The 12738-nt window shown below is 46.0% G+C and overlaps 1 protein-coding gene across 4 annotated transcripts in view; it reads right to left on the bottom strand.

Moving 5' to 3' along the window:
• The window catches only part of LOC136620743 (cytochrome P450 2C5-like), a 74033-nt gene extending 61561 nt beyond the window's left edge, over positions 1–12472 (bottom strand). For 2 of the 4 annotated variants that reach the window (XM_066595701.1, XM_066595728.1), the window contains exon 1: positions 6355–6426. In XM_066595701.1, coding sequence (XP_066451798.1) covers positions 6355–6382 — 28 coding nt within the window. In that variant the 5' untranslated portion in view covers positions 6383–6426. Of the gene's footprint in view, positions 1–6354; positions 6427–11122; positions 11142–12369 lie in introns of those variants that run through there. The other 2 variants (XM_066595711.1, XM_066595720.1) reach the window with 2 other exon arrangements.
• Positions 12473–12738: the final 266 nt, after the last annotated feature.

Here is a 12738-nt window from a genome sequence, read left to right as displayed (position 1 = left end):
CACAGACAACCATACTACTATTAGAACTAGAAAAAACGCCTCCCCATAACAGAAAGTTGATAGCACATATACTCCTTAGTGTCAAACTATTGTTAGTCAGAGAGTGGAAATCCACAAAAATCCCCACCTTAAATAAACTTATCGACATGGTAACTGAGCACTGTTCGCTTGAAAAATTGTATGCGATTAAACAAGACAGAATGCATGACTTCAGAGAGACATGGAAACCCTGGCTGGACGGAATAACAAAAGGACTGCTGCCATACCAGCATCAAACGTAACTAGGATACTAATCCAAGAAGAACCTGGATAACAAGAGATACATGAACACAAATTGAAGAAACATAAAATTTGTTTTGTGCCTGATACCCACCCATACACCCCAACCCTGTCAACTCCCCCTCCCCACCTTCCCTACCCTTTCATACGTTCACAAAATATGTTTAAACATAAAGGAAAAAAAAAAAATATATATATATATACATATTATAAGGTTTTGATGCACAGAGATATCCATATGTACCGATTAGAAATATGTTATTGACAATGTAAATGTGGATACTTGCCAACAGTTAAATTAAAAAAAAAAAAAAAAATCATTGGAATTAAAAACGTGGACCTTTTAGCTTCATCAATCTGTGTATAATATTTATCCTCCTCCTCCTGCTCCTCCTCCTGAAACCTGACGTAATCACGCCGAACGGGCAATTTTTCTTAGGCCCACAAGGCTCAGTCATATAATTTTTGTAAACAATTTTTATACGTTTCAATGCTCATTAAAGCGTTGAAACTTGCACCTGAACCAATTTTTATTTTAACTGCGCTGCCTCCAGGCCTAGTTACAAATTAAGCCACATTAACCAAAGCGATTAATGGGTTTCACCTGCCCTCTTGGTTGGGCATGGGCAATTTTTCTGACGTACATTAGTACTGTTGGTACACCAGTTTTTTGGGGCCCTCGCCTACAGTGTAATCCAATTCATTTTTTGCCCACCTGCATTAAAGCTGACGTTACATCAGCTGTGCTGGGCACTGCAATGGGATATATTTATGTACAACCAGTGGGTTTCAGGGAGCCACCCATGCTGTCGGTCCACACGGAGTTGTAACTGCATGTGTCCACTTCTAAAGAACCCCAGTCTGACTGGGGCATGCAGTGTGGGCCAAAGCCCACCTGCATTAAACATGACATTACCTCAGCTGTGATGGGCAATGCAATGGGATATATTTATGTACCGCCGGTGGGTTCTAGGGAGCCACCCATGCTGTCGGCCCACACGGAGTTGTAACTGCATGTGTCCACTTCTAAAGAACCCCAGTCTGACTGGGGCATGCAGTGTGGGCCGAAGCCCACCTGCATTATTTAATCTGACGTTAGCTCTGCTGTCCAGGGCACTGCAATGGGATACATTTATGTACAACCAGTGGGTTTCAGGGAGCCACCCATGCTGTCGGTCCACACGGAGTTGTAACTGCATGTGTCCACTTCTAAAGAACCCCAGTCTGACTGGGACATGCAGTGTGAGCCGAAGCCCACCTGCATTAAACATGACATTACCTCAGCTGTGATGGGCAATGCAATGGGATATATTTATGTACCGCCGGTGGCTTCCTGGCACCCACCCATGCTGTGGGTCCACAGGGACTTCACAATAGGGAGTTGTACCTGCCTGTGTCTATTAATTAAAAACCCCGGTCAGGTTGGGGCATGCAGTGTGGGCCGAAGCCCACCTGCATTTAATCTGACGTTAGCTCTGCTGTCCAAGGCACTGCAATGGGATACATTTATGTACAGCTGGTGGGTTCCAGGGAGCCACCCATGCTGTGGGTGCACACGGAATTCCCATTGCGGAGTTGTACCTGCCTGTGACTATTTATAAAAAAAACGCGGTCTGACTGGGGCATGCAGACACCTTGACAGAATGAATAGTGTGTGGCACATAGGTTCCCCATTGCTATGCCCACGTGTGCAGCTCCTGATGGCGGTGGCACAGGATTATATTTCTCATTGCTTCTGTACAGCATTGTGGGCTATCGCCCCCCCCCCCCCTTTTGAAGAGGGTCGCTGCCTAGCCGTGCCAACCCTCTGCAGTGTGTGCCAGCGGTTCCTCCTCATGGCAGACGCACTTATAAATAGACATGAGGGTGGTGTGGCATGAGGGCAGCTGAAGGCTGCGCAGGGACACTTTGGTGTGCGCTGTGGACACTGGGTCGTGCGGGGGGGGGGGGGGCTTGGTCAGCATGTAACCCAGAAGAAGTGGCAGCGGAGTGTCATGTAGGCAATGATTGTGCTTTGTTGGAGGTAGTGTGGTGCTTAGCTAAGGTATGCATTGCTAATGAGGGCTTTTCAGAAGTAAAAATTGTTGGGAGTGTGGGGGCCCACTCTTTCCGCTATTGTGGCTTAATATTGGGACCTGGGAACTTGAGATGCAGCCCAACATGTAGCCCCTCGCCTGCCCTATCCGTTGCTGTGTCGTTCCCATCACTTTCTTGAATTGCCCAGATTTTCACAAATGGAAACCTTAGCGAGCATCGGCGATATACAAAAATGCTCGGGTCGCTCATTGACTTCAATGGGGTTCGTTATTCGAAACGAACCCTCGAGCATCGCGAAAATTTCGTCCCGAGTAATGAGCACCCGAGCATCTTGGTGCTCGCTCATCTCTACTAATAATGTTTGGTCCAGTACATATTGCAATGGTCCTTATAGATAATCAATTTACTCAGGTTGATTATCGTCGATCAACAAAATCGGCACATATCATGGGATCTTTACATGGTCCAATTCAGATTGATATTGCAATCACTTCTATTAATTCCTGAGGAAAAGGATAATTTATTGTGGGAAACACTTGAAAGGAGGCTTTAGTGCCCTGTTGAGCCACCTCTAGCATGGATACAGGATGTGATACGGGACATGGAGTTATACAGATTCTGTGTGGTATCCTGCAGCTTATCAGTGTACATTTGCTTTAACTGGGCTTCTAGATCATCTAAATGTAGGATGAGAAAGTTGGTATCCCAGATGGTCCCATAAATGCTGTATTGGTGATAAATCTATCAAGTGGGCAGCCATATAAGTATGCTAATATCATTGAGACATTTCTGTGATGCCCTTGCTGTGTGCAGCTAAGCATTATTCTGCTGGAAAATGCCTCTGGGAAGCTGCCATGAGAAGAACACATGTGGCTGCAGGATGTCCTGAAAATATCATTCACCTGTGATTGTGCCTTTTACACTACTAGGGGTGACTCACTGTCATATACAATGGCCCCAGACCATCACATTAGCAGTGTGCCACTCCACAGCAAAGGCAGGATTGCGGCTGCACCCCAAGGTCTCCAGACACAAACCCAGCCATCAGTGTCCAAACTAAACCTATATTCGTTTCTGAAGACAACTTGGTTCCACTCTCTGGCAGTCCAGTTTTATCATCCCTGACACCACTCCAAACGGAGGCCACTGTGGGTGGATTTCAAAAGGCAGTACACGTAAGGTGCGCTTTGAGACCAAAGTCATTCAGCCAATTGCCTGGAAATTAATCTGATAGACACATGGACCTTGCCAGACAATCAGATGATTCTCTTTACTGGAGGTCTGCCGAGGGTGTCCTGAGCCCAGTCATCTTATGTCTGTGCCCTCATACATTCAGTGGCCCCACACCTTAACAGTCTGGTCAGAATGGGCTAGGTGGTAGACAATTCATCGATATGACCATCCAACTTCATGCATTCCAATATCGCCCCCCCTCTCAAGCTCTGGTAGCTGCCTCTAGAATTGCATTGTAGAGCCATATCTCGTAGAATTACTTTTAGTAACTTGTGGCAACACCATTCATCTAATCACATCACAACTATAATCATTTGCATTTTGTTTGCGATGTAATTGTATGCAAAGTTGTGCAGCAAAATAACAAGTTTTCCTAGGTGCTTGATTGTAAAGAAAAAAAAAAGTTTCACGAGTGTGTGCTGCAGGGAAACTCTGTTTAGGAGAGAATGACAGACCCTTTACAAAACCTGCTTATCATTCTAGAAAATCCATCCCTAAAAATCATACCCTAGCAACTATGCTTTGCTAAAACCATCCAGTTTGCTTGGAGATCATAGAACATAGCAGCATAATATATTCGAATGAAAAAAGACATGTTGTCCTTCTAGTTCAGCCTATTACCACCCCTACAATGTTGATCCAGAGGAAGGCAAAAGTATCCCAATAAGGTAGAAGCCAATTTTACTCATTTAAGGAAAAAAAATTCCTTCCCGACTCCAAGTCTGGCAATCGGAATAACCCCCGAATCAGCGACCCTTCTGAACTAATTCGTGACTAGAACATGTAATTTTGTAAAACTCAAAAAAGGTTTCCAGATCACTCTTGAACTTTTTAATAAAAGTCACCTTCGCCACATCCTCACAGACTTCCACAGTTCCCTGCTCTTAGGCCAGCTGTATATGAACGGATTTACATTGCGGAAGCCACAGATGGCGTCTGCACCGTGGACCTGCAGCAAATACCGTTCACTACAACCTATGTAAAACAATTACTTCCTGCTCACTCGCAGAAACCAGTTGTGGTTTCCGCGAGCATAGGAAAAATAGCGACATATTCTATTTTTGTGCGGGCTCTGCACAGACAGCTTCCATTGAACTCAATAGTGGCCCTTATGCAAAGACATTGTGGAAAAGTCGCAGGTACCCACGTCTTCGCTTAGCAATTGTACAAAAAAAGAATAAAATAGGTCAGCACTACCCAATAGAAATATATCTCAATAGAAATATATAGGTGCACATTAAACCATGGCTGCAACATACAGTAGAAGCAGAAACCAAAAATGGCAACAGCATGCAAAATACATTCACTATTAGAGGTATACATACCTATAATCAATACTCTAACTACATTAAATAATGCAACATTCTTGGTATATAATTTGATGAAATTACATTGGCCCATCGGGGTGTGGCTTGGAGAGACACCGAGATGGCCGTGTTTCTCTAGGCTCCGCTCGGTAAGACACTCAGCGACTGACACAGCGACCAGCGGACCCTTTCTGCCCGATAAACAGCTGGGGAAAACATCAAGGACCAAAAAAATGGCTAGAAGGAGAGCTTCCAGAGCGAACCCGACAAGGCTGGAGGAGTTCTTTGTGCCGTGTGGCCCCCTCTCTGTAATGGCGGCGGAGGACGCACCTGCAGCTGAGCTCCTGGTAAGGGAACATCGGGACTCCCCTGATCTAATGCCCTTAGAGAATGATGATAAGCACAGTGAGCGGGGCACACTTACCAGAGACGAGCGGGAGGAAGAGGGAGCAGAGGGGGAGACGTTGCAGATTTCATGAGGCTCCACAGCACAGCATCCAGAGAAAAAGATGGCGTCGACTGCGAGGCAGGGAAGCTCCTCCATTGTCAGCAGCCCAGCCAAACAGAGACAGAGGCTGTCTGCAGATGCAGAGGTGGAGGACTCTGATCTGCTGGATCTCAACAATGAGAGTGAAGGAGGTTTGGCTGGCCTCTCTGCATCTGATAAGCCAGCCTCAGAGTCCTACATTAAAGAAGCAATAATGGCTCTAAAAAAACACCATTTATAATGATTTAAAGAGCCTTACACAGCATGTAAACTCTTCTGTTTTGGAGGTTAACAACAGATTGAACAACACAGAAAACAAAATGGAAGAACTAGTCAAGTCGCATAACGAACTTATAGACGCGCACTATGAGTTGGAGGGGATGGTCACCAAACTACAAAACAAGCTAACAGACCTCGAGGACAGGGATAGGCATAATATTAAAATCCGTGGTGTACCCGAGAAAGTCTCCAACGCAGAAATCTCCGATTATGTCACCTGCCTCATACGGAAAATCCTCCCGGACCTTCCTGACCAAGAACTTAAAATTGACAGGGCTCATAGACTCCCTCTCCCACGATTCCTTAAAGAAAATAGCCCTAGAGACATTATAGTGCGTATCCATTATTACAGCACAAAGGAAACTCTCATGAACAAAGCAAGGAAGCTGAAAAGGCTCCCGAGCCCCTACACCGACATTCGCCTATTTATTGATCTGTCTCAAGCCACCATGGAAGCGAGACGCGGCTCTGCTTGGGTAACCTCAGCGCTGAGAGAGGCGAACATACCCTATAGATGGGGTTTCCCAACAAAAATCATTGCTACAAAAGAAAACGCAGTCTACGTTTTTCATAATCCTGCTTCGGCAATGGACATTCTAAAAACCTGGGGAGTAAAGATACAAGACTCTCCCCCTGTCCGCGCTGGAGCTGGCCCCAAAGGCTCCCAAGAGAGAAAGACCTAAGAGAAGGGAAAAAAAAGGATTCCAAGGAAGAAAAGAGAAATAAGTTTACCCCGAATAGACGCTGACGACCATATCATTCTGGTCCTGCTGTATTACAGATGCTGCTTAATAGAGTGTCTACACACTCCAGCGAACTTGCATACCCCAAACGAGAGTACAAGCACTAGCTTGTCCTGCTTTCCCCTACAGTCTTGCTATTTTTCCTGTAGCGAGATTCCTCCAACTGGTTTACCTCACTACTTGTTAGAGACATATAGCATGCCTTTTGTTTGTTTCTTTTGCAGTTTTGTTTTATTAGGCATCGTTTACTATTCCTTCTCTCCTGCTCAGCGGATCCGATCGTTGTCACCACCGAAATGGCTACAAAATTACTGTCTCTGAACGCCAACGGTCTAAACTCTCCATGCAAGAGAAGATTCGTTTGGAAGGAAGCAGAGCACAGTAACGCAGACATAGTATGTATCCAGGAGACACACTTGCTAGACATAGACACCACCCGAATGTCATATAAAAAATATCCACAGGTTACATTTGCTTGCGCACCCAAAAAACAAGCAGGGGTCATGGTAGCAGCACTCTGGGCTGGGCTGCAGCACTCTGGTAGGCTTCAGTGTAGTCCTCGGCGGTGACAGAGCATTCTCTTCCTGGTAGCAAGGCTTCAATACTCCGTCTCCAGCAAAAGATTGCTGTGATTGGATCACGGGCGCCATGGCTCAGCCAATCAGAGCCGGAGCTCGATGAACTAAATGCAGCCATTCAATGTCGTCATTCACTGAATGGCTGTGATTGGTTCAGAGCCTTCCCACTGGCAAGAAAATCAGTTGATTTTCTCATGCTGTTAGTGAGTGAAAATGCATGATTATGAAACCAATGAATTCCAATGGTTTCATTCTCATTTGCAATATTTTCACTCTGGTGATGCTCCATGAAAAAATAAAAAAATAAAATTGCAGCATACCCATTCTCTTTGCAACATCACCGATCGTTTCCAATGGGGCCAGCAGCAGCCCTGGGCCGATTGAAAGTAATGGGAGAAGGTTGCGATCCCCAGCCGCAGCTGCCACAGTTGTGGCAGGGGATTCCTTCTGCCTTGCAGGGATATGACACTGCAAGATCCAGGGGTTTAACCTTATCCTCAATAGGGCCGGCGGCAGCAGCGCCAGTCCCATTGAAAACATAGATAGGGAGAACATTGCGATCTGCTGCTGCTGTGACAGCATCGGAAGTGGATTCCTTTATCCCTGTGGGGAGTCCCCTCATCACTGAACACTGTGACAGCAGCTGCAACATTCCAGAGAGATGACCCTAGACACTTGACTACTGTGCAGAGTTGGAAGGGATAAATGTTGGCTTGTCACGCGGCACTTACCAGGCCCTGGTACCTGAGGGATATCACGTAGCCAAGAGCAGAGCAGGATCGCAGGTCACCTTTGACACCCCTAGGATAGGGAATGCCAATAAACGGGTTGATGGGGGTAGTATTACTTGTATATTACCACAGACACAGATGCTATACACAAACAAGGGTCAGACATTTAGCTGTGTGATGGCAGAATCGGTATGACTGCAAGGGCAGTTGATGGTGGCTGGCAAGGATTGCACTCATTAGGTCAGGGAGCATGTTATCAGGCGGCGTACAGAGGAATTTGTTTAGAGAATGCAGTATGCCTCCCTGAAGAGGTGCGTTTTTAGAGCACGCTTGAAGTTCTGAGAGTCCTGGATTGCCCGGGAATCCTTTGGTAGTGCGTTTCAGAGGACCGATGCTGCTCTGGAGAAGTCTTGGAGGCGGGAATGAGAAGTTCAAATTAGAGGAGCATGCAGTCTAGTTTCGTTAGAGCGGAGAGACTGGGCTGGGTGATGGATTGAGATGAGGGAGGCAATATAGGGTGGCGCTGTGCTGTGGAGGGCTTTGTGGATGCAAGTACGGAGTTCAAATTGAATTCTGTATTTAACGGGCAGCCAGTGCAGTGACTGGCACAGGGCAGAGGCATCCAAGTAGGGTCTGGACAGGAAGAGGAGCCTGGCTGCTGCATTCAGGATGGATTGGAGAGGGTAGAGTCTGGTGCAGGGGAGGCCGATTAGCAACGATCTGCAATAATTGAGTAGAGAGTGGATGAGGGCAAAAATAAGCATGTAGAGAAAAGGAGTGGGCTAAGGACCAAACCCTTGTGGAGCCCAACAGCAAGAGGAAGAGGAGGGGAGGTGGAGCCAACAAAGGAGTTGCTGAATGAGCAGTCAGATAGGTAGGAGGAAAACCAGGAGAGAGCAGTGTTCTTTAGGCCGATGGAGCGAAGCATACTGAGGAGGAGTTTGTGGTTAACAGTGTCGAAAGCTGCGGAGAGGTCGAGGAGGATCAGTAGGGAGTAATCACCCCTCAATTTGGCTGTCAGGAGGTCATTTGATACCCTTGTAAGGGCAGTTTCATTCGAGTGTTGGGGTCGGAAGCCAGACTGTAGGGGATCTAGGAGAGAGTTCTCTGATAGATAGCTTACAAGGCAGGACTAAACTAGGTGTTCTAGTAGTTTAGAGATGAAGGGGAGATTAGAGTTGGGTCGGTAGTTGGCAGCATCAGTCGCATCCAGAGTCGGCTTCTTTAGCAGTGGGGATATGATGGCATGTTTGAAAGAAGAGGGAAAGATGCCAGAGAGGTTGAATCTAGTGGTGAGATGGGAGATGACCACTGGGGAGAGAGATTGCAGGAGGTGTGAGGGGAGAGGGTCACTAGCACAGGTGGTGGGGCGAGCAGAGGAAAGCAATTTGGAGACTTCTTCCTCTGTTGTTGGTCTGAGTGAGCAGCAGTAAGATGCCATGCTGACAAGACTAGGGTCAGGGCTATTCTGGGATCTGGAAGTTATTTCCTGATGGATATCATCAATTTTCTTTTTGAAGTAGAGAGATCCATCACTGGAGGCTGCGGTATAGGGCTGAGAAGGGAGTAAAAAGTATCAAAGAGCCGCTTAGTGTTGCGTGATATTAAAGTGACAAGAGAGGTGAAGTAGACTTGTTTGGCATGGTAGAGGGCAAGGTTGTAGGTTCTGAGCATGAATTTGTAGTGGAGAAAGTCTGCGGACATTTGTGACTTCCTCCACAGCCGTTCAACACTTCTAGAGCACCGCCGGATGAAACATGTTTGAGGCGTGACACCACCGTTCCCGCACACTGGTATGCTATGCAGCGGAGAAAAGAAAAGAACACAGAATTGTGTATCGCACATTGGGTCCGCAGGAACGGTTAGGGTCGGTATAACTTTTACTTACTAATAGCAATGCAGGTACAATTATTTTAAAGTTACAGCAGGCTAGAGCTCAGAGGTAGGGAGGATACACAGGATGCAAACCAGTACTACAGTCCACGTTATCTGTACGGCAACGCTCCTGGACTGGGAGCACTTCAGAGGAGGAAGGGTGGTAGGGGGGTCAACTTATATACATGAATGGATGAGTGCTGGATCTGATTGGCTAAGTGCAGGGACCAGTCAAAGGCAGCTCTCATTAAATACCTGAGAGCTGCCTCTGATTGGTAACAGTGCTCAGCAAATCAGAGGCAGCCCATTCAGCAGGCGGGGATTTTAAATCCCTTCCTGCTGAATACTCCTAACAGCAGTGCAGGAGAAGAGACGGCTGGACGCGGCTGAGCCCCGGCAGCTGAAGAAAGGTGAGTATGTTTTTTTTTTTTTTTAATCACCTTTCTTTCATGTTTTTTAGGAAAGCGCTTATATTTAAGCCCTTTCCTGAAAAACAATTACAGGATACTGGCAGCTGGATCCTCTACCACAGCTGTCATCTGTGACAGCTGTGGTAGGGAATTCTTTATTCCCCACAGGGATGAAGAATTCCTTTGCTGCATCTGTCACAGATGTGGCAGGTGCAGCAGGGAATTCTTTTTCCTCACAGGGATGAAGGAAACATCTGCCGTATACGGCAGATGTGTTCTTCATCCCTGCAAGGACATGGCAGCGGCAGACAGGTGAGTATTTTATTTATTTATTTTTTTAACACTAAAATTCTTGTTTTTCAGGCAAGAGCTTATATGTAAAGCTCTTCCCTGAAAAACAATTCAGGGGTTCCGGCAGATCATTGTCTTTAATGGAGTAGCTGGCAGCAGCCGCGGCTCATTGAAGACAATGTGTGCATTCCCTATGGTGCACGCATGTCCTATCTTTACAGGCATGCACCTGTAAAACATGGACATGGCAACACACCATAGGGAATGCATTGTTTCTAATAGACGCGTGTTTTTGTGCACACATATGCACGCACAAAAACACGCTTGTGTGAAGCTACCCTTAGGGCTGATTCCCATGAGCGTATATCGCTTCCGTCTAAACAGACCCCCCTTCCCTCCCACTCACCGGCTCTCTGCCTCTCTCCTCCACTCCTGCGTTTGCAATGGGAGGGGGCAGGATGGGGCAGAGCTAAGCTCTGCTCTGTCCTGCTCACTTCCATTGCTGGCTATGGACAATCTTCCTGGCCGGAATATGCTGATTTTAAGCCTGAGAAAGAACCCTGCATTGGTTCGGTAGCTCGCTATTATTACATCATGTATTTTTGTTAGTCATTAAAAGGTATCATATCTACAAGATTATGTGGTTTCTCTTGCTGGGAACAATCACATTTTGCTCTTCTGGCTAACACAGTACCAAACCTTTGTTTTCATGATACTTAGGAACAGCACACAGGCGTTTACTAATACATTCTACAATGTTCAACAGCGTTTTTTATTGTAATATTTGATGAGGTACGTTGAAAAGCACTTAAATGCCCGAGAATAGAACAGACAGCCCTCGAAAATCACAGTGTTAGAAAAACCGCACTAACCTCATTCAAAAACTAGTTTGAGGAACCCTGTTGAAATCAGTGGAGGCGTTGTACAACATTTGGTGTGGTGTTTGAAATGCTGCGCTGAACGATATAAGAAGAGGCATAAGAGAAAAAAAAGGGATGAATTTGCTGAAATGGACCACACAAGACCGGATGTGACCCCAAAAAGGGTTTGACTGTTTCAGTTTGCTCCATGCTAATGCAGACCATACAAATGGTTACAGTACCAGTTTATCCAGTTGTCAAGAATGTCACCTCCTGAGTTATTCACTTTCTCAGTCAGGCTTCTTCAAGCCACAAGTTGTTTCTATAGGGTTTCTTGCTCAAACAGGTCTGACTCTTCACTTTTCTAACATCTTACCTAACAACATAAACTCCAAATCCTGCTTCTTCCAATTCTGTGCCTGTTGCTGCCCCAACTGCCCCCTCTATTATGTACCAGCTGCATGGCATGGTGCCCCCAGATACTGTATTTCATAAACAATGCTGCCATATCTATAGTGGCCCCCACCGAAACAAAAACATTTCCACAGAGACAACAACACTGAAAACTACACAACAGATAGATAATGCCTCCGATAGGGCAAGAAAGAAAGGCGCTTTCACACACAACAGAACAAGACGCAATATGCTGTGGAGTATTCTGTGGTCACACTCCACACTAAATCCCACACCCCCAAGTACAGACTTTGAGGTGTAATTCCCAGGAGAATTAAGCCATTTTCAAACCTGCATTGAAATCTACATGTTAAACATTAATTCCAATGCAGATTTTTTCACATAACGGAATATTTTTGCAGCATATTGCAGAGTAGAGCGTTGTGTATATAAATGCATGTTTCATCAGATCTATTCCATAAGCCTGAGGAAGAACCCCAAGTAGATGCAAAAGCTTGCTTACTGAGAACAATCACGTGTGTGAAAGCACCCTGAACAGCCGGCTGCTGTCAGCTTTAGAATCTAGAGTCACTGCTGCATAAAGTTCCATGGAAAAAACAATCCCATATAAGAAAAAACAAACAAACATGCAGTCCTATGCAAAAGTCTCACTCCTCTCCCTTCAATAACTTGCAACATACACTTCTATGTAAAAAAAAACAAACAACACTTTCCATCACTCAGTCCCCTTCCAGCATGCAGTCCCATGTAAACACCTCACTTTCCTTTCTCGATTTTCTCCACTATACAGCCCCATGTAAAATATTTAACTCCCCACCAACTTACAGTCCCATGTAAAACCTTACCTACATACACACGTAGAAGAGCTCCTTGTGTAGCTGCTGCCTGCTATGAGGAGTAAGCGCAGTAATCCTGGGACACCCCTGAAAGATGTTACCTAACAGGTCAATCTTCATTCCAGAGGTGACCAACAGTTCAGCAGAGGAGCGCTTCTTGCCTCCCCTTCTGGGCTCTGTCACTACCGCTGTGTTTTTCAGCTGGCCAGTCATTAAATAACCAGTTGGACACACGCCGGGGTTTTTAATTATTAGGTTTATTGAAATAGGCCAGATGTTCCCACTAAGTACAGCTACACGGTTTCGGGCTTATGCCCCCCCTCCCCCACCCCCTGCAGACAAGGACACCGTATATCGGCTTGGCGCGAAAACCGAGCC

Source organism: Eleutherodactylus coqui, chromosome 1 (assembly GCF_035609145.1).
Source record: "Eleutherodactylus coqui strain aEleCoq1 chromosome 1, aEleCoq1.hap1, whole genome shotgun sequence".
In the NCBI taxonomy this organism is placed as follows: domain Eukaryota; kingdom Metazoa; phylum Chordata; class Amphibia; order Anura; family Eleutherodactylidae; genus Eleutherodactylus; species Eleutherodactylus coqui.
This window is presented reverse-complemented; position numbering and strand designations above follow the sequence as displayed.